The 26,024-nt window shown below is 36.1% G+C and overlaps 1 protein-coding gene across 1 annotated transcript; it reads left to right on the top strand.

Moving 5' to 3' along the window:
• The first annotated feature begins 890 nt into the window (after positions 1-890).
• LOC107616397 (chaperone protein ClpC, chloroplastic-like) lies at positions 891-25,551 on the top strand. The gene is made up of 9 exons (XM_088502463.1): positions 891-1,194; positions 12,541-12,656; positions 13,485-13,691; positions 21,267-21,452; positions 21,772-21,981; positions 22,302-22,519; positions 23,439-23,514; positions 23,628-23,961; positions 24,674-25,551. The coding sequence occupies exons 1-9, from the start codon at positions 891-893 to the stop codon at positions 25,549-25,551; spliced, it is 2,529 nt and encodes an 842-aa protein (XP_088358589.1).
• Positions 25,552-26,024: the final 473 nt, after the last annotated feature.

Here is a 26,024-nt window from a genome sequence, read left to right as displayed (position 1 = left end):
TCCAATGCTAGATTGACAAGAATTTTGAAACAAGAACACATACATTTATAATTATCCCCGCTAATAAATTAGATTAATAATTGATCATTCCTATGAAAGCAAATCAAAGATAAAATGTATGTACTCCCTCACATTTTAGAGTAATTAATTGCCCTACTTGAATTTGTTAAAATTTAAAAAACATTATTTGTTCCATCATTCACAATATTATAGGTAGTATTAATTAGTTTCCTTTTTCCATCTTTTACTATACTAGTTATAGTAATGACAATGATGTAATTTTAATAGAAAATTAGATTTTATTATTTTCGATAATCTAAAAAATATAAGATAAAAAATATTGAAAATAATAAACAAGAGACAAAAGAAAAAAATTTTAAAAAACACTAATTCCATTTTCTTCACACAATACTAAAATATTCTCAAAATAAAATAAGAGTTTAATTTTAATACATTAATAATATAAAATATTTTAATATTTTACATAGTCATACAATTATATCTATTTTATATTAATGTGACATTATATAGTTAAAATATGGATAAAATTATTTTATATTTACTATGTATCAAAATTAAATTTAGCAAAATAATTCCCCTTTCCCATCCTCCAGACCTCCAGAAAAAACATTGATATAGTTTGTTACGAAACATGACTATTTACCGTTGACAATAATTATGATGACACAATTGGTCATCATTTATTTCCATGTCCAAAGTGAAAAGAATATTGAGCAAAATTGTATAAGACATCATTGTAATCATCGATATGGCTTCTCAAAACAAAATTATTACCTTAACTTTAGCTTTAAGTTCGTTACTTAAAGAAATTAAATCATTTCTTACCTTAGCCCCAAATTAACTAACTTATTTGCACAAAAAAGGAAAACATGTTGGAGAGTTTCTCGGACGCAGCACACAAAGTAGTAATGGCGGCGCAACAAGAAGCAAAGCATTTAGGACACAAGTATATTGGGACAGAGCACATACTTCTTGGCCTGCTTCTTGAAGAAACTGGGATGGCTGCAAAAGTTCTAGATTCTTCCGGAGTCGATCTTGGCGTGGCAAGGGAGCAGACGGAGAATTTGAGTGGAAGGGGTGGTGGTTGTAGTGGCTTGATATGTACGGAGCTAAGGTTCACTGCTGATGCTAAGAGTGTTCTTGAGCTCTCTATCAAACAAGCCAGGCACAAGGGTAATTTTTTTTTTTGTCTTTTCTGTTTGTCATACTTCTCCCTAGAGATTATTAGATCTTTGCCTCGAGTAATTATGTCTTCAATTTCTTTATGGTGAAATAAATAGATGTCATATAAGTAATTAAATAGGATAACTTACTATTTTTATTTATAAATGTTTAATTAAAACTATTTATGAAAAATGAAATTAGCATTATATCCATAAAAGATGAATTAAGTTCCATAAAAATACTTAAGTTTCAATTATCTTTCACTTTTTGGTAAAAAATTATTCAAAATTTTTAAATTACTCGTATATTTTCTCTGATCTTTAAAGCTTTTTCTTTTTCATCTCTATCAGCAACTGTTTTTATATAATAATTAAGAACAGTTAAATGATAATTTAGTTAAACTTACAAATCATTTAACGATTTTCAAATATTAACTTCACATAAAAATGTATGTGAATTTTTACCAAATAATAACCACAAATTATAACACCCGTTAAATATATCAATTTCTTCCCTCACATATAGGAATGGCAATGGATCTTCATGGGACAGAAATCCCATTTTCCTTTAGTAAAATGCCCTTTATTTTCATCTCATCTCCATCATGGGTCCCATTTATTTCTTTCTGCGAGGAAGGCGGATACTCGCGATTGCAGATTTTCATAAATATTATAAGTTTTAATTTTTTTTTAAAAAAATTTAACATTGTAACACCCTACCACACAGAGCTTTACATCTAGGATGTAAAACAGAGGTAGCGAGGTGCTACAACTTCTAAAATTAAAATACATATATATATATATATATATATATATATATATATATATATATAAGAGCAGAAAGAATATAATAAACTAGGAGCCTTGAAAAATGGGTAAGACAATATCGCGAAATGAAAAGCGTAACGCTCCGGAAATGGAATAACTTGCATGTGAAGAAAATTATAACTATCAAACATAAGATAATAAAAGTAAGAATAGAGAGAGCCAAAGATACAAAATAACAAGCTCATAACTCAGCTCGCGAAGTCAGGGCTGGCCGGAGAATATTCACACACACACACACACACATACACACACACACACAAATAAATCCAAATGTATAAAAACAAAATCCTGCCTCTCCATAAACCTCTAAGAGGATAAAAAAGAATAAGTTATGCGGAGAGAAAACTAAGTACATATATATGCATCTCTGTATAACAAAATAACCCAGTAACCACTTCGCTTCAGGAGTCCAGACGCCTAACAAGACGCCTCTCGACCTGCATCTGAAAAATAACAACATAGTATGGGGTGAGAACCAGATGTTCTCAGTATGGTAAAGGTGCCACACACTTAATATATAAGGTCCTGGGAATGCCAAAGGCAATCCTAGAACGCCGTCACTCAGATCAGAGAGCTTAAAGTATTAAACAGGAGCCATAAAATGTGGTTTTCTAAGAGTATCTAAGCCTAACTTAACTTAGTCTTAAATCTAAGTCTCATACTGCCATTCCTCCATACCTCCATCTCCGTCAACATATCACAGACAAATAAACCGATAAAGGCAAGCACAAGAAGGTTACAAATACTGTAGGTAACAAATATACATTTAACATGGCAAGTACACTTAGGCACACCCAGTTAATGCACAAACAAGTAATTCAAGTAGTATGCATATGATGCATGTCTGTCCTATGGCTGATGAGGCTCATCTGTCGGTTATCCAGCCAACCCGATAAGTCCGAAAACCTTAGACTGTCCCTCGACGTGCATCCCAAAGAGTCTATGCATAGTTTTTTTCTCAAATAATCAATATTGCTCAATGGAGGTTAACATTCTCCGAAATTTATAAGTGTCCGGTCACCCTTATATCGTAGGGTCAACAGAGTATCGAGTTTTCAACCTGGTACGCGTGGTGGCAAACCACGGTACTTTACCCAGGGAATCTCGTATCTCAGATCATTTAATCATTCAAGCCAAGTATCATACATGGTTATCCATAACATTTCATAATCAACTCTTCACTTTTCAACTTTACTTCATCTCCAGGTTATCCCCACTTCCTAGCTTCATCTGATTGTCAGGTTTAATACTATTTTTAACGACTAAAGAAATGAAAATAGAGGTTTAGGAGTTTGAAATAAGGTTTAAAACTCCAAAAATCATGTTTGCTGAAACAAGGGCCACGCGTACGCGTGGGAGTGTAAAGGTGTAACTCATGCGCGCGAACCCTTGTCATGCGTACGCATAAGTGAAAACTTCATGTCACGCGTGCGCGTGGGCACGCGTACGTGTGGACATGCTTGTTAGATCCTTACGCGTACACATGGGATTAGTCACGTACGCATCGCCAAAAATCCATGCCACGCGTACACGTGGGCCACGCGTACGCGTGGACATGCGTTCTTAAAAAAAAAGAATCAACCAGAGAGCTGCACAATCAGGGAGTGAAACCTGCATAATTACATATTCTTCACCGAAATTTTCTACGGGAATAACTCAATCGTTTTAAAGCGTTTTTCTTCCGTTCTTCGAACGGCATAAACTTCACGTACCCAATTTTCACTTTAAAACAAGTTGGAAACAAATTGAGGGTCCGAAAGCCAATTTATAACCCGTCGAAGTTCGGCCCAAAAACCAACTTTTGCAAACTCTTTAAACCTCATGTTCATTCAAAGTTTTCCATTCCATTCAATATTAAACCTGTCAATACCAACACAATTGCCAGTAACAACCCTCAACAAAACTCTACACCATTCCATTATCCACCATTCAATAACACTAGACAATTTCATTTCTCAACAATTCCATCATGCTTTCATTCAACATTCTTGTAAACATATAATCAACAACTCAACCTTATTTCTTTCTAACATCAATATAAATAAAAATCTCCACCACATAATCAAATCACCAATTATCCAATAAGCACCAACCAAACATGTTCATCAACAAATTACTAAACATTCATTATACACCTGCATTCCAACTTATCCTATGGTCATCTAACCTAAGTTTTCGCAGAACATTATATATTAGATGCAAGAAACATAAACCATACCTTGGCCGATTTCCACGTATCGATCAAGGCAATTTAATTAAAACCAAGACAGCCCCTCAAAAGCTCAATAAACTCTAGGCTTAGCTTCCTCCAAGTTCCAATATTCATAATTTCAAGTTCCAATTATTTATTCACAACCTAATACACATTTATAACACATATATATCCAATTTAATACCCAAAGCTCAAATTTAGTGAAATTAAAATAGAATTATGGTATCCTCACCTTAGCCAAACTTCACATAAGCAAGAGTGAATATTTTCCTAAAGCTAATTGGATCTTAAAACATCAAAGAGTAAAGAAATTTAATATCTCAACTTAATTTTCCAAAATTGGGGGAAGAAGTGGCTGAGAGCAATAAAGCGAGTTACCTATAAAATTATTCCGATAGAAATGTAGAGCTCAACGCGGTGGACGTGTGGCCGCAAACGTTGCGGCGATCAGAGCTCGGACAGAGGAGCTACGGCGAATTGAATTTTGCTGTAAGGGTTTCGGCGTTTCTTTTCTCTCCCTGGAGCTTTCAGCGAGCCTTGCTGAAATAAGGAGGAAGAAGAGCCTTTGGCTCATTTAAGAGTTGGGCCGGTTGGGCCAGTTGAGCCCGGTTCAACCGGTTTGTCCCGTTCGGTCCAATCTTAGGCCGATTTCTTCAAAATTAGTGTCAAAATTCTCGTTTCGATGAGCTCTATCCTAATTTAATATAATATTCAAATTTCTAATCTTCTTTATTAAAAACTGATTTATTGACTAATTATCTACTAATTTAACGGGGTTTACATCCTATCCACCTAACAAAGAATTTTGCCTTCAAAATTCAAATGTGGTTACCTGAAAGAGATGTAGGTAGTCTTTCCGCATATCTGATTCGAGTTTCCAAGTATGTTCCTCAATTCCATCTCGACTCTAAGCTACTTTTACCAATGATACTTCCTTTCCGCATAATCGTTTAATACTGGTGTCATCAATTCTCACCGGAATTATTGGAAGTGTTAGATCTTCTCTCACTTGAATCGGTTCCGGTTCCAGGATATGAATTGCATCAGGAGTATACTTCTGAAGCTATGACACATGAAATGCATCGTGCAAGTTCAAAAGATACGGTAGTAAAGCAATTCTATAAGCCACCGGCCCAATTTTTTTCAGGATCTCAAACCGTCCAATATATTGGGGATTCAGTTTCTTAGTTTTAATAGCTTCTCCCACTCCAATAGTTGGTGTAACCCTTCAGAAATTCATGCTCCCCTTCTTCAAATTCCAAAGGCTTTCGCCTTTGATCAGCATAGCTCTTCTGGCGGCTTTGGGCTATAAGCATTCAGCTACGAATCTTCTTTATCTGCTCAATAGTTTCAGCTATCATCTCATGCCCTAATAAATTTCTTTCTCCTGTTTCATACCAACATAGCAGAGATTAACATTTTCTGCCATATACTGCCTCATATGGAGCCATTCCGATGCTCGCATGGTAGCTATTGTTATAAACAAATTCTACTAGTGGCATATACCGATCCCAGCTCGCCGGCTGGTCCAAAACACAAGCTCTTAGCATATCCTCCAAGGTCTGGATAGTTCTCTCTGATTGACCATCTGTCTGAGGGTGATATGCAGTACTCAAACTCAACTGAGTTCCAAATACATGCTGAAAAGCTCCCCAGAACCTTGATGTGAAACGAGGATCTCTGTTAGATATAATGGTAGAAGGCACGCCGTGCAATCTGACAATCTCTTTGATGTACATTCGAGCTAATTCTTCCATTGTGCAACTTATTCGAATGGGGAGAAAGTGAGCTGATTTTGTCAATCGGTCCACAACCACCTAAATAGCGTCACAACTAGTCCGAGTCCTAGGCAAACCTGTCACAAAATCTATTGCGATACTCTCCCATTTTCATTGTGGAATCTCTAAAGGCTGAAGGGTTCCTGATGGTCTCTGATGCTCAATCTTAACCTTCTGATACGTTAAACATTTAGATACATGCAATGCCACATTATTCTTCATTCCTGGCCACCAGAACATCGCTTTCAGATCTTGGTACATTTTGGTGCTTCCTGGATGAATTGAAAACCCGCTCTTATGAGCTTCCTTCAAGATACTCTATCGTAGGTCTCCGACATCTGGCACAATAATCCGGTTCTTGAATCTCCACAAACCATCCTTACCTTCTGACACTTCCCACTGTCTTCCCTGTTTCATTGCTGGCAATACCTTACGTAATGCTTCACCATCTTGGTGAGCCTTCAGAAGTTCTGATTTAAAATCACTTGAAATCTGCAACTGACTTAAACACAAAATTCCATATTCTTTCCTAACTCCCAGGTTCAAACCTTGAAATGCCTTTAATAACTCTTCTTCCTGTAGCATCATCCAAGCTGCATACAAAGACTTCCGACTCAGGGGATCCGCTACAACGTTCGCTTTTCCTGGATGGTAATTTAATTCAAAATCATAATCCTTCAGAAGCTCCATTTAGCTCCTCTGATGCATATTCAACTCTTTCTGCTCGAAGAGATACTTCAAACTCTTATGGTCTAAGAAGACATAAAATTTAACGCCATAGAGATAATGCCTCTAGGTTTTCAGAACAAACACAATAGCAGCAAGTTCTAAATCGTGAGTCGGATAGTTCATCTCATGTGGCCTTAATTTCCATGAGGCGTATGCTACAACATTTCGGTGCTGCATCAGAACGCACCCCAAATCCTTTAATGAAGCATTACAGTACACTTCAAACAGTTTACTTGGCTCAGGCAATACCAACACGGGTGCAGTAGTCAACCTTTGCTTCAATGCTTGAAAACTCTCTTTGCACTCCGGAGTCCAGACAAAAGGCGTATCCTTCCTAGTCAGCTTAGTCAAAGGTAAGGCGAGCTATGAAAATCCCTTAATGAATCTTCGATAATTCCCCACCAAACCTAGGAAACTCCTTATCTCTGTCACTGAAGTTGGTCGCTCCCATTTCATCACTGCTTCTACCTTAGCAGGATCCATGGCTATTCCCTGCTTGCTCACTACGTGACCGAGAAATTTCACCTCACTCTTCCAAAACTCGCATTTAGATAACTTAGTGTACAACTTCCTGTCTCTCAGAATTTATAGCACAGTTCGCAAGTGATCAGCATGCTCCTCCTCAGTCTTAGAGTAAACAAGAATATCATCAATGAAGACAATGACAAACTTGTCCAGGTACGGCCAGAAAATCCTGTTCATATAATCCATGAATACTGTCGGAGCATTGGTTAACCCAAAAGACATCACCGTATACTCATAATGATCATAACGTGTCCTGAAAGCAGTTTTCAGAATATCTTCATCTCTAACCTTTATCTATTTTAAACCTAACATCACTCCAAACCGATCCACCCTTCTAAGTTAACTAAATATTACTCCGTCTTAACAACTAATAGACTTCGATCAATCATCGACTTGGGCTTTACAATTATCAATGTGCGTCATATATTACGAATGAATATCACATATTAATGATATGCAAGAAAGTTCGAAATTCAACTGCTAGTTTATGGTTACCTCGGGTCTGAGAATCGGATTTGGCTACATTCTGGCGTTTCCTATGTGAACAGTCTCGAGCCATATGCCCCGACTTCTCACACTTGTAGTATTCATCTAGCCCGGCCCTATGCGGCTCGTATGGAGCAGTCTCTCCATAGCCTTCTTGTAGCATCACCCACTTCACAGAGTAATTTTCTGCGAATTGACTTTTCTTAACCAATTCAGTGAAATTTGTTAACCTTTGCGGATACACATAATTGAAGATGTCTCTCCTAAGTCTTTTCTCATACTGACCACACTTCCACTCCTCATAGTTAGCTGGATTTCCTTGACAAACTTTTGAGAGACGGCACAGGTTGCCGAATTCACGGGTATAGTCAGCAATAGACATATTCTTTTGCTTCAGCTGCATTAATTCCAACTCCTTTACAGTGCAAAGTGCATGCAAGAAATATTTTCCGTAAAATTCTGTCTTGAATCTATTCCAAGGGACATCTATTAACTCCATCTGCAAGGTATGACATAACTCCTGCCACCATTTCTGAGCATCTCCCTCCAACATATAGGTCACTATTTTCATTGATTGTAATTCAGGAACGTGCTGAGTGTACCAAAACCTCTCCACGTCTCGAAACCACCGATCAGCCTCCAACGCATTGGAATTTCCATTAAACTGAGGTGGACCACTCTTGAGGAAATCAGTAAGGGTCATAGACCTGTAGTATTGACCTACAATACTTGTACCAGCACCCGAGCTTCCATCTCGAGGTCCTTGCATTGGTTCGGTCCTAAGATTTTTCTCTGGGCACCTCGCTCAGATCCGCGAGACGACATTTGATCCCTATTCACACCAAACAATTGATATTAAGGTGATCCGTCTCAATATCTCAAATTTAATGCTTTAAAGTTCCAAATGCATGCTCACGAACATGTATGCTACACATACCAGTCGGATATCCTAGGTAGCACATAGTCACACACAGAGTATGCACAAAAGCATAGTCAGTCCGTCACTCAGGCTCTACAGGAACGAACTGCTCTGATACCATAATGTAACACCCTACCACACAGAGCTTTACACCTAGGATGTAAAATAGAGGTGACGAGGTGCTACGACTTCTAAAATTAAAATACATACATATAATACCAGAAAGAATATAATAAACTAGGAGCCTTGAAAAATGGGTAAGACAAAATCGCGAAATGAAAAGCGCAACGCTCCGAAAACGGAATAACTTGCGTGTGACGAAAACTATAACTATCAAACATAAGATAATACAAGTAGGAATAGAGAGAGCCAAAGATACAAAATAACAAGCTCCTAACTCAGCTCGCAAAGTCAGGGCTGGTCGAAAAATATTTACACACACACACACACACACACACACACACACACACACACACACACACACATATATATATATATATATCCAAAACCCAAATGTACAAAAACAAAATCCTGCCTCTCCATAAACCTCTAAGAGGATAAAAAAATAAGTTATGCGGAGAGAAAGTTAAGTGCATATATATGCATCTCTATATAACAAAATAACCCAGAAACCACTTCGCTTCAGGAGTCCAGATGCCTAACGAGACGCCTCTCGACCTGCATCTGAAAAACAACAACATAGTATGGGGTGAGAATCAGAGGTTCTCAGTATGGTAAAGGTGCCACACACATAATATATAAGGTCTTGAGAATGTCAGAGGCAATTCTAGAACATCGTTACTCAGATCAGAGAGCTTAAAGTATTAAACAGGAGCCATAAAAGGTGGTTTTCTAAGAGTATCTAAGCCTAACTTAACTTAGTCTTAAATCTAAGTCCCATACTGCCATTCCTCCATACTTCCATCTCCGTCAGCATATCACAGACAAATAAACAGATAAAGGCAAGCAAAAGAAGGTTACAAATACTGCAGGTAACAAATATACATTTAACATGGCAAGTACACTTAAGGACAACCAGTTAATGCACAAACAAATAATTTAAGTAGTATGCATATGATGCATGCCTGTCCTATGGCTGATGAAGCTCATCTGTCGGTTATCCAGCCAACCCGAAAAGTCCGAAAACCTTAGACTGTCCCTCGATGTGCATCCCCAAGAGTCTATGCATAGATTTTTCTCAAATAATCAATATTGCTTAATGGGGGTTAACATTCTCGAGAATTTATAAGTGCCCGGTCATCCTTACATCGTAGGATCAACAGAGTATCGAGTTTTCAACTTGGTAAACGTGGTTACAAACCACGGTACTTTACCCAGGGAATCTCATATCTCAGATTATTTAATCATTCAAGCCAAGTATTATACATGATCATTTGTTTGATTATCAAGCCAAGTATCATACATGATTATCCATAACATTTCATAATCAATTCTTCACTTTTCAACTTTACTTCATCTCCAGGTTATCCCCACTTCTTGGCTTCATCTGATTGTCAGGTTTAATACAATTTTTAACGACTAAAGGAATGAAAATAGAGGTTTAAGAGTTTGAAATAAGGCTTAAAACTCCAAAAATCAAGTTTGCTGAAACAGGGGCCACGCGCACGCATGGCTCACACGTACGCATGGGAGTGTAAAGGTGCAACTCGCGCGCGCGTACCCCTTATCATGCGTACGCGTAGGTGAAAACTTCATGTCACGCGTGCGCGTCGGTCACGCGTACGCATGGACATGCTTGTTAGCTCCTTACGCGTACGCATGGGATTAGTCGCGTACACATCGCCAAAAATCCATGCTACGCGTACGCGTGGACATGCGTTCTTCAAAAAAAAAAAAAGGAATCAACCAGAGAGCTGCACAATCAGGGACTGAAACATGCATAATTACATATTCTTCACCGAAATTTTTGACGGGCATAACTCAATCATTTTAAATTGTTTTTCTTCCGTTCTTCGAACGGCATAAACTTCACGTACCCAATTTTTACTTTAAAATAAGTTGGAAACAAATTGAGGGACTGAAAGCCAAGTTATAATCCGTCGAAGTTCGGCCCAAAAACCAACTTTTGCAAACTCTTTAAACCTCATGTTCATTTAAAGTTTTCCATTCCATTCAATATTAAACCTGTCAATACCAACACAATTACCAGCAACAACCCTCAACAAAACTCTACACCATTCCATTATCCACCATTCAATAACACTAGACAATTTCATTTCTCAACAATTCCATCATGCTTTCATTCAACATTCTTGTAAACATATAATCAATAACTCAACCTTATTTCTTTCTAACATCAATATAAATAACAATCTCCACCACATAATCAAATCACCAATTATCCAATAAGCACTAACCAAATATGTTCATCAACAAATTACTAAACATTCATTATACACCTGCATTCCAACTTATTCTATGGTCATCTAGCCTACGTTTTCACAAAACATTATATATTAAATGCAAGAAATCTAAACTATACCTTGACCAATTCCCACGTAACTATCAAGGCAATTTAATTAAAAACAAGACAGCCCCTCAAAAGCTCAATAAACTCTAGGCTCAACTTCCTCCAAATTCCAATATTTACAATTTCAAGCTCCAATTATTTATTCACAACCCAATACACATTTATAACACATATATACCCAATTTAATACCAAAGCTCAAATTTAGTGAAATTAAAATAGAATTATGGTATCCTTACCTTATCCAAACTTCACATAAGCAAGAGTGAACGTTTTTCTCAAGCTAATTGGATCCTAAAATATCAAAGAGTAAAGAAATTTAATATCTCCACTTAATTTTTCAAAATTGGGGGAAGAAGTGGCTGAGAGAAATAAAGTGAGTTACCTATAAAATTGTTCCGATAAAAATATAGAGCTCAACGCGGTGGACGCGTGGCCGAAAACGGTGTGGCGATCGGAACTCGGACGGAGGAGCTACGGCGAATTAAATTTTACCGTAAGGGTTTCGACATTTCTTTTCTCTCCCTAGAGCTTTCAGCAAGCCTTGCTGAAATAAGGAGGAAGAAGAGCCTTTGGCTCATTTAAGTGTCGGGCCTGTTGGGCCCACGGGTCCGGTTTGGGTCTGGTTCAACTGGTCCAGTCCGTTTGGTCCAATCTTGGGCCGATTTCTTCGAAATTAGTGTCAAAATTTTTATTTCGATGAGCTCTAACCTAATTTAATATAATATTCGCATTTCTAATCTTCTTTATTAAAAACTGATTTATTGACTAATCATCTACTAATTTAACGGAATTTACAAACACAACCATAATAAAATTCTATACAATTCAATTAAATATATAAAATTAAACACAATTCAAATACAAATTTAACATAATAATATACACATATAATAAAATTTTTAATATATAAATTAAAATAAAATAAATTAAAGTTACTTACATAATTTGTATATAAGAGTATTTAAGTGTCACTAAAATAAAAAATATGAGTATTTAAATAAATCTTCTTTTGCGGGAATTTTGCGAATCCCTGTGGAACAAGTACTTCAATCCCTGCCCCGTCCCTATTTATTCGCGGGGCAAGTCCCTGTTCCCGTGGAGATTTTGTAGATTTTCATTAATCTTTTTATCGCGGATAATCTCCACAGGTATCTGCGAATGCGGATTTTTTTTACCATCCCTAATCACATATCATCTATTCAATTATAAATGTGAATTAAGTTTTATATTATTTATAAAATTTAATTATATTTTCTATAAAATTTGATTATAAATGTAAATATATAATCATTTTATATTCTACTATATATGGTTAGTAGTTGATCATCAAGAATATAATCTATTATATTCCTCTACTAATTAATTCTCCACTACCACATTCATTCAGGTGACCATCAAGTTGACACAATACATTTGCTTTTAGCATTGCTTCTGGGTTCAGATCGCATGGTGACTCGTTTAATCGAGAATCAAGGTGCCGACGTGAATAAAATTCGAGCTCAGGCAAGCCATATTGCATCATATGCATACCACACTTAAATCATAGTGTTAATTACAATTTATCTAGAATAAATGTTCAATTAGTCCTCCTAAAATTTTATTTTTGAATCAAATTAGTCTTTGAAATATGAAGTTAATTTCTATAAACGTTTTCGCTTTGAGTTGTAGATGGACAATACGACGCTATTTTGGTGGTATTCACTAAAAAAAAAAATGTCTGTCACGTTAGTACTTAATTGTTCACACTAGCACTCTCTTAACGAATTTCTTTGTAGGAACAACATGACTCAAAAAAAGTTTGGGTACCAATTTAGTGTAAAAAAGTTTTTGAAAACCAGCCTTTGTAATTCACGTGTGTGCACTTTGGCATGAATTTATCAAAATTTTAGGATGTTAAAGTGTCATAATTAAAAATTAGGGAAACAACTTGCATATGATCAAAAGTTCCGGGAAGAACTAGTTTGGTCCGGTTAAATAAGTTGGAAGTTTCAAATCTCGCCTTATGTATGCAGTAATTCATTGGTTAGTAATTAATAAGTTTTTAAATAGAGCTATGATTCGTAGTTAATTATTCTTTAATCTGTTGGGATAAAAAATACCGTGGAAGGAAAAAAAAGACTTCGGACAATATAGTGCATTATTTTGATTTTTTAGTAAAACAACAATTAGAAAATTTCAAAAAAAGTTTGATTTGCACATTTTAAAAAAAGTTTAGGCGAGTCAATTTGTACGTTTTAAAAACTTATGGGATAAAATGAACATCATCTAAGTTGAAAAATGAAGAGTGCAAATGGTGAAACTGAAATTTGACTTTATGATTTATTTGAGCAGGTAATTAGACTAGTGGAAGGCCAAGTTAAAGAAATATTTGTTGCCCCTCCAACTATTGATGAAGGTTCTCCAAAGAATTATAATGAGATGGCATCTTCTGTTGTGGCTCAACACAAAGGTCTCAATCAAAGAATCAACCTTGATAAGAATTCTAAAACGTCCATCCTTGACATTTATGGAACTGATCTCACAAAATTGGCACGAGAGGTAAAATATATAATTATATACACACACAGATATATGAGTAGGGTTTCGTTTACATCTATTTTGTTGACTTATATCATCGAATAACTTCTTATACTCAATGAATTTCATTAATCAAACCGTTGAATCCAAATATTTATAGATCAATCTAGTAAAATTTTATAGAAATTAAAATTGATTTGACATGACATCATCATAACGCTTTATTTTTAAGTACAACTAAATACAATTATTGGATTACAAATCCACTTATGTCCGATTATTTTTTTTAGATTTTGTAAACTTTGTTATCAAGATGAGGGCAAATCACCATAATAAGTCAAGGAGGAAAAAAATTTACACAAATCCGTCAAATCAGAATCTGGTTCAAGAATCCACCAAAGCATGTTTCTATATAATTTGAAACAGTGCAATTCGAACTCAAAATGCATATAATTCGAATAATGTATATTCGAACTATGTTCACATGCACACACCCATGTAATTCAAATTCACTTTATTCGAATTACACACTAATAGTAATTCGAATCAGGATGATTCGAATTACTCCCCAACACGCAATTCCAAGTAATTCGAAACTGCTTGATTCGAATTAGATAGTGTATAGTTCGAATTAGGCCAGTTTGAGTTATAAAGGGACAGACGTGTATAAATATGTTGTGAACGTGATTGACCTCACTAGAGTGAAAAAAGTGGCTAGTGAGGATAGTTTCGTAGTACTCGTTCATCACAGAGGATCGATTAAGAGGAAAACACGGTCTGATGTGAAGTTCACCGACAAGGATCCTCTCAGTATATTTATGAGGCCTACGACGAGCTATGATGACCTGGTTACTTCTGTGCTACGGAAACTTGGTCTGGAAGGCGTCAAACGGGTTAAAAAGTTTTTCTATTGGATTCCGATCTCGGTGCTACAAGAAATCGTGAAGTATGATTGTTTCACGATCGGGAGTGATAAGGACTTGTAGGTCATGTTTCATTGTCGTCGGCAGTTTCCCGAAGTTAGGACACCTGAACTGTTGGCGAAGTTGGTTGATGCCGTATCCAGCTCTGGGGGTTCGAACCGGAATACCCACACCGTAGGCACGGTTGCGGATTTTAGCTCCAGACCTGTTGGTGCATGTTCGTCCGCCCCTGTGCATGAACCTCCGGTCGAGCCCCCTTCGTTCACTGTTGATCTCAACTGTAGTGGAAACGGGGATGTTGGAATAGGGAATATTGTCTCGACCTCTTTACAGTGTGTTGCACAGCCTGCCCTGGGCGATGCATTGCTGGCCGATTTAGATGATGACGATGTGGAGCCGGATATCATTGCTGACGACAGCGGCGATGATATCGGAGCGAGTGGGCTAGCTGGGTGGGAGCTGGTTCTAGCTCTGGCACACAACAGTACCCTTCACACTTTTCAGCTTTAGACTTGGATGCCATGAGACAGGAGGGGGTTCCTGGGGAGCCTGCTGGATTTGGTGCTAGAGATACCGAAGGGTCTTCAGGTCTGACAGAGTTTCAGGTTGGCCAACAGTTTCAGGATAAAGATAAGGCTGTGTTAAGTGTTAAGACGTACAGCATCCGACGCGGGGTACAGTACAAGGTGGTGGAGTCTGACTATTGTCGGTATGTTGGAAAGTGTTCTGAATTTGGGAATGGGTGCACATGGTTGATTAGGCTTAGTCTCCGACAGCGTAAGGGCACTTGGGAGGTCAAACGGTACAACGGACCACATACTTGTCTCGCGACATCCATATCAAGCGACCACAGGAGTCTGGATTATCATGTCATCTCGGCGTTCATCATGCCAATGGTGAGAGCTGATGCATCCGTCAGCATCAAGGTGCTCTTGAATGCGACGGCAGCACACTTTGGGTTCAGGCCGACGTACAGGAGGGTTTGGTTGGCGAAGCAAAAGGCCGTTGCCCACATCTATGGTGACTAGGATGAGTCGTACAACGAGCTCCCTAGGTGGGTGTTAGGAGTTCAGCTGACGATGCCTGGTACTGTTGCAGTACTTAGGACTAGCCCAGTTCGAGTTAGGGGCGAGCTAGACGACTCACAAGCATACTTTCACCAACTGTTCTAGACGTTTCCCCCGTGTATTGAGGCATTCCGTCATTGCAAGCCGTTGGTGAGTATCGATGGCACACATCTTTATGGGAAGTATGGGGGTACGTTGCTCGTCGCGATAGCACAGGACGGTAACTCCAACATTCTGCCTATTGCATTTGCACTGGTTGAGGGTGAGAATGCTGAGTCTTGGTCCTTCTTTCTGTCCCATCTTCGTCAGCACGTGACCCCGCAACGAGGTCTGCTGGTTATACCAGACAGGCACAACAAAGTAATCATCGAGCGGCCCTGATCTAAGTCCACCGTCACCCTGGGCCGAACCATCTCCCACACCGGAGACCAAGATGGCTTCCAAGATGTCCTCCACCAGGCCCGCCCTGATCACCACCGTTGTCATCGTCACCATGACCAGCCTGGTCATCCACTCCAGCACGCCCCCTGCGTCGGCCTCCACCCCTAGCCGCTGCGTCATCCTCCTCCATGGCCTGGTCGAGCCACCTCCACTCACGTTGGCTCCGTCGTGTCCCCACATGCGCTCTCCGCTCAACCCGACGCCTATCCGGAACGTCGTCAACACGGTCCATGTCAGGCACTCGTCCGGCACCCCTCTGCGTAGCCTCGACAGGAATAGGCACGGCCCTGGGATCCCCAAGGTACATATCTGGTGACAGGAATCTCTTACCATGCTGACCCCACCACTCCAAGAACTCGTGTGACGGACCTGGGTCTGCGACAACATCAAACCGGAGAACGTGGTCCGCACGGCTCTCCCAATGAAGATGCCAGAACTGCAAACTGTATGGGAGCCACCGATCTCCACCTCTGACATCCTTCCACAACAAGAAGTCGATGTTCAGCGCCGGCTGGGGGCGGGACTGTACTCCGCCGAACTGCGGTAGGACCCGATCAATCTGATGCCACTCGATGACGAAGAAATATATCAATGCCGTGACAGACCGCCATAACGCCATGTGACGTGGCTCCAATACCTTCGGATGCACAACCTGGAGGACCTCGAGGGAGTTATACGGCATCCAAATAAACTCCAAATACATATCAACAACGTTAGACCATATTGTGATGCGAAGCATGAAAGGTTATTTAATTAAAGGTAAGCGGTCAGTATACTCACATCCGTAGCCTGTAAAAGGTCTATCCTCAGCCTCCACATCTGCACCTGAGGTCCCTTCTCGCTAGCGGAAGGATTGTGACCTGCCCACCTGCAACTCAGATTGTTGTTATAACGTAAGAAAAGTTTGACAAAATAGTATTACAAAACTGTATAAACATTATAAGCAGATATTGTTTTAAAATTATTTAAGCCGAAATAGAGAAGTCCGACAACAGTACCTCGAGGCCAATGGCCAGCTGAACGCATCATACTCAGCAGGTCTAAACCCCGGAAAGCGCCAAAAGATCCAGGATTGAAGCAACTGTAACGGGCCAGCTAACTTGACCACATGTCTGTTTGCCACTCGGCACATGCACCTATACAACCACGCTAGTGCTGCCGACCCCTAGCTATAGGAACCCATCTCCTCAAGCCTGGCCACGTAGGGTAGCCACCTAATGTGAATACGGTTGCCGGACTTGTCTGCAAATAGCTGAGTGCCCAAAAGCATCATGATATACGCACGAGCATGGCGCCTGACTGTCTCCTCGTCGGCGCCGTTGGGGCACTCTTCAAAAGTCTTATGGAACCATGTGCAGTTCACTGCAAACTTCTGAATTTGGTTCGCAGGAGGTAACACATCTAGCAACTCCTGGAACCACACCCAAGCTGAACAGCCACCCTGTATGTATATCTGGAAGTCCGTCAAGCAACCACTGACATAACGTCCATCCACGGACAACCCCAACTGGTAGGACACATCCTGTAGTGTGATCGTGCACTCACCAAACGGCATGTGGAAGGTGTGCGTCTCCGAACGCCACCGCTCTACGAAAGCACTGACAAGGGGCTCATCCAATTTGAACCATCTATCGTTCAGTCTCGCAAGATGGTATAAGCCGGCCATCTGCAAGTACGGAACGTACCTCTCGTCGAGTCGCATGCCCTGCTGCCGCCGCATGCTCGAGATACATCGCTGAGGCTGCGCATACCATGGACCGCATAGTTAAACACAATTAAAAAACCGCTAAAAGAAACGACTAACAACATAAATCAGTGATAAAGACCAGTTGCAGATACCACTAACATAAACAAGTAACAAAAACCGCATGTAAAACCACTAACAAAACCGCTAATAAAACCACTAACATAAACCACTAATAAAACCTCTAAAATAAACCACTTGTAAAACCACTAGCATAAACCACTTGCAAAATCACTAGCATAAACCACTAACATAAACCACTTTCGAAACCACTAACAAAACCGCTAACATAAACCGGCAACAAAACCACAAACAAAACCACTAAAATAAACCACTAACAAAACCACTAACAATACCACAAACAAAACCACTAACATGAACCACTAACATAAACCACTAACATAAACCACAAACAAAACCACTAACATAAACCACAAAAGTTAACCACATTCAAAATCACTAACATAAACCACATGCCAAACCACTAATAATACCACATGCAAAACCACTAACGTAAACCACTAACATAAACCGCCAACAAACACGCAAACAAAACCACTGAAATAAACCACATGCAATACCGCCAACATAAACCACATGCAGAACCACAAAAATAAACCATTAAAAAAAAACCGTAACTACTAACCTCGTCGTTGATGACCCCGTCTATATGAGCCACTCCATCCAAACGATATAGTCTAACTGGATCATCCCCCATCCGCTAAGTATCCTGGTCGAGCCTTTGTCGGAGCGAATCTGGGTCGTTTTCTCTGGGATTTGGTGGGGTCTGAGAGTGGAGAAGTGATTCGAATGAGGTGGGTTCGAACTCCTTTTATAGCCGAATCCAGTGTAATTCGAAACAGCCCAATTCGAATTACTACTAGATGCAAAAAAGGAGTAATTCGAATCAGCTAGATTCGAATTATGTAAGGTTTCGTCCAACAACGTAATTCGAATCACCTCGATTCGAATTATAGTATGCACGCGTGTTAAAGTAATTCGAACCACCTTGTTTCGAATTACATGTAATCCTAGTTCGATACATGCTGATTCAAACTATATGATTTTGTTCATTGGTGGATTCATGAAGCAGTTTTTCAATTGGCTGATTTGCGTAAAATTTAGTTCTCCTTGACTTATCTGACTGTTTTGCCCCAGGATAAAAATTTCTAACAAAATAAATATGGATAACATCAAGTTAATGTTCATACCATATCATATATCTTTATCTAGAATGAATATTCATGTCATGGACAATAATATAAACAAAAAGGTGAAATCTTTATTATTATTATTATTCAGTACATGTAAGTTGAATGATTTTCGTTAATTATGAATTGAATCTCCCTTTTCTTTCTTATTATTATTTCTTGACGATTCAAATATAGATACCTTTGATATTATTTGTTAAAAATTTTTAAAGTTGCTTAATTCTAAAATTATCCATGTTAAATCATTAACAAAAAAAATACTTAAATACGAAAGTATACCTAAATTCATAAGCTTGATTGAAAAAGTTTGGTTTTTCAATTTTTCTCAACCAAAGTCTTCTGTATCCATAATAGGATTGAATCACAACTTTTTTAATAGAAAGAGTTATGGAGGTGGCTTTGGTATATTGGGGACCAAAACCCAAAAGTCACTATTTATATTTGAAACCCAAATAAAATAGTATCTCTTATTTTATTCTCATTTAATTCCAAAAAAAAATAATGACTTATTCAATTCAACATTTATAACAATAAATTAGACCACCATTATATAAGTCATATAGAGTGTGAATACACGCTCTAACTATGTGAAACGATTCTGGCGTTCCTTTCCTTCTCCTTCTCCTTCTTCTCCTTTTTATACGTGTTTCTCCTTCTTCTTTGCATTCTTCCTTCTTTGCATTCCTCCTCCTTCTTCTTTGGGTTCCTTCTTCTTCTTCGCATGTTTTCTATCTAGTAATTTTGCATCATTATACGTTTCTTTTTTTTGTTTGTTTGATTTTTTCTTATTTTTATTCTTGTTAAGAGAGTAAATGAGAAGGTAAAATAAGAAGAAAAAAAAAGAAGAAGAAGAAGAAGGAGAAGGAGTTTTGAATTATTATTAAGTAATTTTGGTGCATTCTAGATTTAAATAAGATGAACTTTTGGTTTGTGCTTGTTTGAATTGAGTTTGTTTGTATGTCGTCATCATTAAGTAATTTCGGTGCATTCTAGATTTAAATAATGTGCACTTTTGGTCTGAACTTGTTTTGAATTGAGTTTGTTTGTATGTCATCATTATTAAGTAATTGTGATGCATTGTGGAGTTAAATAAGGTGTACTTGTAGTTTGAACTTGTTTTAAACTGAGTTTATTTGTGTGTCGTCATCATTAAGGAATTTTGGTGCATTATGGATTTAAACTATTATACATATAAAAAGAAAACAACGATGATAACAACAACAATAATGAAAGAGAAAAATGAGAAAAATGAGAAGGAGAAAAAAAAGAAAAAACAGCAGCAACAACTTATTCTTCAAATGTGTTAACAAGCCATCCCAATCTTTAGGACAAACGGAGGCAAAAAACACTGAAAACTTATAAGCACGACACCAAAAATAATTCTATATTACACCAAATTATGTTTCAAAATACACTGAAACTACCATTAAACGTAACATAAATAGATTCATCGAAAAAACAATTCAAAACTCCAACATTCTATTCAAATTCAAACCTTTAACTATGAACACTGATTTTTACAAAGAAAAATAAAATTATTCAACTCGTAGATAAGACAACTACACCAGCATCAACTACTAACGTACTACGTTATCGAGGTTCGAACTAACCCTCATCCACTTGATTTATTTGAAAATAATAATCCAATTTGTCCTGATTCAACTGACAGTGTGAACTTACATCATTCATTGTTTTCGAAAACGAAATCTTTGTTCAAACTTGATTTCACAGCTTGATTTAAAAAAATTTTGATCGAAATCTTCAAATCAGATCAAAGAGCATTGATCGTGAACGAAGAGAACATAGAGGACAAAGAGAACGTAAAAAACATAGAGAAAAATTTGAAAAGAAAAGAATGAAATCCGTATATAAAAGGCAACTATATAGTCGCGTGTTAAGTCAAATGGTTGTTAGAGATAGTGACGTGTGGAGATGAATTAAGTTACAACAATTTGATTTAGTTAAATGACTTGGATGTAGAGTTTTATTGTAATATAAAATAATTTAATTTACTATTATGATTAATATATGTATTATCTATAAATAGATTAAAAAATAATAATTTCTTAACATAGTCAACCGTATAAATTAACAAGATTTACACTAGATTTTTGCATTGATTAAAAAGATTAAAAGAAAAAGGAAAAAAAAAAAAAACAGAGTAGTTGTATATATTAAGTGAAAATGTAGTTTAATTTAATTTGTTATAGGGGAAACTTCATCCTTTTGTGGGGAGGAAAGAGCAATTGGAACGTGTGATTAAGATAATTTGTAGATTAACGAAGAACAACCCTTGTCTTGTTGGAGAACCTGGAGTTGGCAAAACAGCAATCATAGAGGGCCTTGCTCACAGGATTTTGAGTGGCTCTGTTCCTCAAAAACTCAGAGGAAAGAAGGTCATACTCATGCTTTTTACACCTAACAAATTTTGATTTTGACAAAATAGATTTTAATATTTATTTTTGACAAAATAAACTCCTAAATATCAGTTAAAATTTGACAAAATGGTCTAAATTCTAGAGCGATGGGATAACAATTAGCCTATTTTGTCAAACGGAAACTAATATTAGAGATTCATTATGTAAAAAACAAATATTAGATCTATTTTATCATAATCAAAATTTTTTAAATGTCAAAATAACTATTTACCCTTAATTAGTGCTTTCAGTGACTTAAGAAAAAGAGAATTCAACTTGGCATATTTTTCATGAGCAGGTAATCAAATTGGACGTTGCTAATTTTTTGTATGTTACACAAAGTCAAGGAGATTTTGAGAATATCATTAAGCGTATAATTAAGGAAGTTGGGCAAAGTGGGGATGTGCTACTTTTTGTGAAAGAGGTTCAAAACATTTTTGAAACATCATCTTCGGCCCAAAATTTTGCATACCATTTGGGACATGCCCTTGAAAGAGGTGTTATTCAGGTACTCTTCTATTTTCCCTCATATCCCTGCTCTTTTGGTATTTCACTCAAACTTTATTTGATCATTTATTTTAAGAATTTAATTTTGATATTTTATTAGTATAAAACGTAAAATAATTTTATATGCATATTTAATTATGTATCGTCAGAAAAAATAATTATTTTTTATTGACCACATAAATATTCATACAAAATAATAAAATAATTAAATAATTGTATAAAAGATTAGTGCATTAAAATTAAATTTTTATTTTAATAAATAGGATTTCATTTTGCTCTCATTAAGCATCATTTAATAAAGTTTAATTTGTATATATATAGTGCATTTTTGCTACAACAGTGAATGAGCATAGGAAGCACATAGAGAATGATGCAACGATGAATAGACTATTTCAACAAATTAAAGTGTTTGAGCCATCTGTTGAGGAAACCATACAAATTCTAAAAGGTCTTCGTAGAATATATGAGTCTCATCATAAACTCCAATACACAGATGAAGCCCTTGCTGCTGCTGCAAACTTGTCTCAACAATATATAAGGTAATTTTTTAAATTGTAGATTATTATTATTATTATTATTATTATTATTATTATTATTATTATTATTATTATTATTATTATTATTATTATTATTAGAGTAAACATCAAAATTAGTCACAACGAATTTTAGATAATATATTTTGGTTTTCAATAAATTTTTTATTTTTAGAAATTCTTAAAAATTATTCATTGTATACAAATTATTCTTTTCGTCACTTTCAATTAAATTTTTAATACAAATATTAGATAAATAAGTAGTCTCTAAAATTTTTATCATTATAATTTAAATTAGTCACTTTCAAAAAGAAAGAAGGACCAATATGTCAGCAATTCTCAGAGAATTTTAAAAAATAAAAATTTATAAGAATAAAGTGTCTAATCTCAAATTATTTGATGAGTAATTTGAGCATTTAAAATTAAAAAAAAAAGGATATTATATTATTATAGTTTTAATTTGTATTTGTCATATAGTACATTTTCTTCTCTAGATATTCTCAACTATTATTAGAAAATACATAGAAAATTTTGTATATAAATAATTAAATTTGAGATAAATAGATCAAAATTTTAAAAATTAAAATTATTTAGTTTAAAAATAATTATATATAAATAATTCGAAAGAACTATTTTAAAATTTTTTGGAAGTGTTTTGAGATTTTTTAAATTTTTTGAAAATTTATTTGTACTTTATCTTACGGATTGATTTGTTTATATTGCACACATAGATAATGGACACATATGCAAGTTAACTTCTACTTCAGCCGTCACTATTAGGATACAGAGGATACAGTATTATTTAATAAAAATAAACGTTGCAAACTGTTTTATAAATTTTAATTTTTGCGGGACTAAAGTGTTCTATTTTTAAAATTTTTGTGGACTGATTTGAGTTTATTATTGTTATAACAATATATGTAAGTGATCGGTTTCTTCCGGACAAGGCAATTGACTTGATTGATGAAGCTGGATCTCATGTCCAACTTTGTCACGCAAAGGTAAATTAAAATGCATGTTGGTACTAAATAAATACATACATATATAATTCCTAGCTATATGCATTGCTATTAAGTTGAGAATTAATTAAGTTGAATCCTTTGAACAAAGACAGGAAAAGAATAGGCAAAAAGTAGTGACAAAATGTGACATCCAACATGTAGTGTCATGTTGGAGTGGAGTCCCATTGAAGGAAGTATCAATGGAGGAAGGAGAAAATCTTCTCAACTTGGAACACACTCTTCACAAATATGTTGTTGGTCAGAATGAAGCAATAAACTCCGTTTGCCGCGCCATTCGCCGCGCCAGAGTTGGCCTTAGAAACTCGAAAAGTCCCATAGCCAGCTTCATCTTCACTGGCCCTTCTGGTGTTGGTAAGACTGAAATAGCAAAAGCACTTGCTGCTCATTGTTTTGGCTCTCAAGATGCCTTGCTTAGGTTTGATATGAGTAAGTACTTCAATTTCATTTCATTCATGTATACAATATACATGCCTCATATTCTACCTTAAACCTTGTGTCATTTACCAACTACTGAAAATGTATTTGGTTTGCGTTTTTGTTTTTTGCTTTGTGTAATTATTCTGTTAGTCCTTATTATTTTACTAAATTTTTAATGAGGTTTTTATAATTTAAAAAGTTTATAATAGATTTTTATATTAGATAAAAATTTGTAATTAAATTCTTATTAGTTGTTATTTGAAAAAAAAAACAACAATCCTAAAATATTGCTTTTAAAATATTCTATAATTCAACCCATGTTAAACATAAAAACAAATATTTAAAAAATTATTCTTTTAGTTAAAAAAGACTTAATTAAAAACTAGAATATAATATAGAGATTCAATTATAAATTTTTTAATTATAAAAATTTATTTAAAAATTTGATAAAATTATAAGAACTAATAAAATAATTAAACATTTCAGATTTTATTTTTAATTTTTTTGTTTGATGACTCATGTAAAATTGTTTTTATGTAAAGATGACTAGATTATTATCTAACCGTTCTCGACTATTTTCTTGCATAAAGACAAGTTCACCTGAGTAGCCACCTTTCTGTTTTTAAGCTTGTGAAAAAAAAAATTTTTTCATAAAATCTTGAAAACATAAAATTCTATAAATTGAAATAGAAAATAAAAACAGATATATTTTGTAACATAGGTGAATACATAGACAGAGCCACCGCATCGAGATTGATCGGAGCACCCCCCGGCTACATCGGTTTCGACGAAGGTGGGCAACTAACCGAAGCCGTTAGGAACCGGTCGCATGCCGTGGTGCTCTTCGACGAAATCGAGAAAGCTCATTCAGATGTTTTCAACTTAATGCTTCAAATTCTTGAAGATGGAAGGCTTACAGATGGAAGGGGTCAAACAGTTGACTTCAAGAGCACACTCATCATAATGACTTGCAACATTGGTAACAACATCATTGTTGAATCTCATAAGCAATTGTGTGATTCTACTAATAACAACAATGATGATGATGATGATTCCTTTGAGCATAGAAAGAGCCTAGTGATTGAGGAGGTGAAGCAACATTTTAGACCAGAATTTCTAAATAGAGTTGATGAGATTATTGTATTCAAAACATTAACAAGATTCGAAGTTGAACAAATTGCAAATCTAATGCTTGGAGATGTGAGTCAAAGGTTGAAGGGCAATAAAGACATTCACCTTTCTGTGACTTGTAGGTTTAGGGACCGTGTTGTGGAACATGGGTATGACCCTATTTATGGGGCAAGACCCTTAAGAAGGACAATTTCAAGATTGCTGGAGGACACATTGGCAGAGAAGATGTTAATGAAGGAAATAAGAGAAGGAGATTCGGTTGTTGTGGACACTAATATTGAAGGAAATGTTGTTGTCCTTAACCAGAATAGTGCTTTGAGGGAATGTCTAACTTGTATTGATCATTCAAATGGGAACAACAATAATAATAATAGTGTTGGTGATGAGAAAAGAGAGAAAATGGTTGGGATCTCATGCAATTTGATGGGCAAGGTGTTTGACTTGTTGGGACATCGAAAAAGTCCATAGCTTAGAAGTAATTGAATTGATTTAAATTGATGAGAAAAGAGAGAAAATGGTTGGGATCTCATGCAAACTCTGAGTGTGTTTGGAATCACACAATGTTATAATGAAGTAATTGAATTGATTCAAATTGATGAATGGTGAGTTACAAATACAATTTCAATATTTAGAATAAATTATGAATATTGATTATTGAATTGATTTATCTTTCTGTATCTCTTTCTCTATCTCTCTCCCCCCAAACCCTCCCCCTCACCCTCACCCTCCCTCACATATATATCTTTCTCTATTATCTTTTTGAGGCCAAGAACATCATATATATATTGCAACAGCAATCTATTAGCAAAGTGAACATGTATTTTCAATTTTTCTAGAAGTCGTGTATCACAGTCAATTTGAACAAATTATAAATTAAGTCCGAGAGTGTTTACTGTTAATCATAAGTGGTTACTTCATTCAATATAATTATTACATTTTTT

Source organism: Arachis ipaensis, chromosome B1 (assembly GCF_059453495.1).
Source record: "Arachis ipaensis isolate K30076 ecotype BB chromosome B1, ASM5945349v1, whole genome shotgun sequence".
Lineage (NCBI taxonomy): Eukaryota > Viridiplantae > Streptophyta > Magnoliopsida > Fabales > Fabaceae > Arachis > Arachis ipaensis.
The sequence above is the reverse complement of the archived record's forward strand: the minus strand, read 5'-3'. Positions and strand labels throughout refer to the sequence as shown.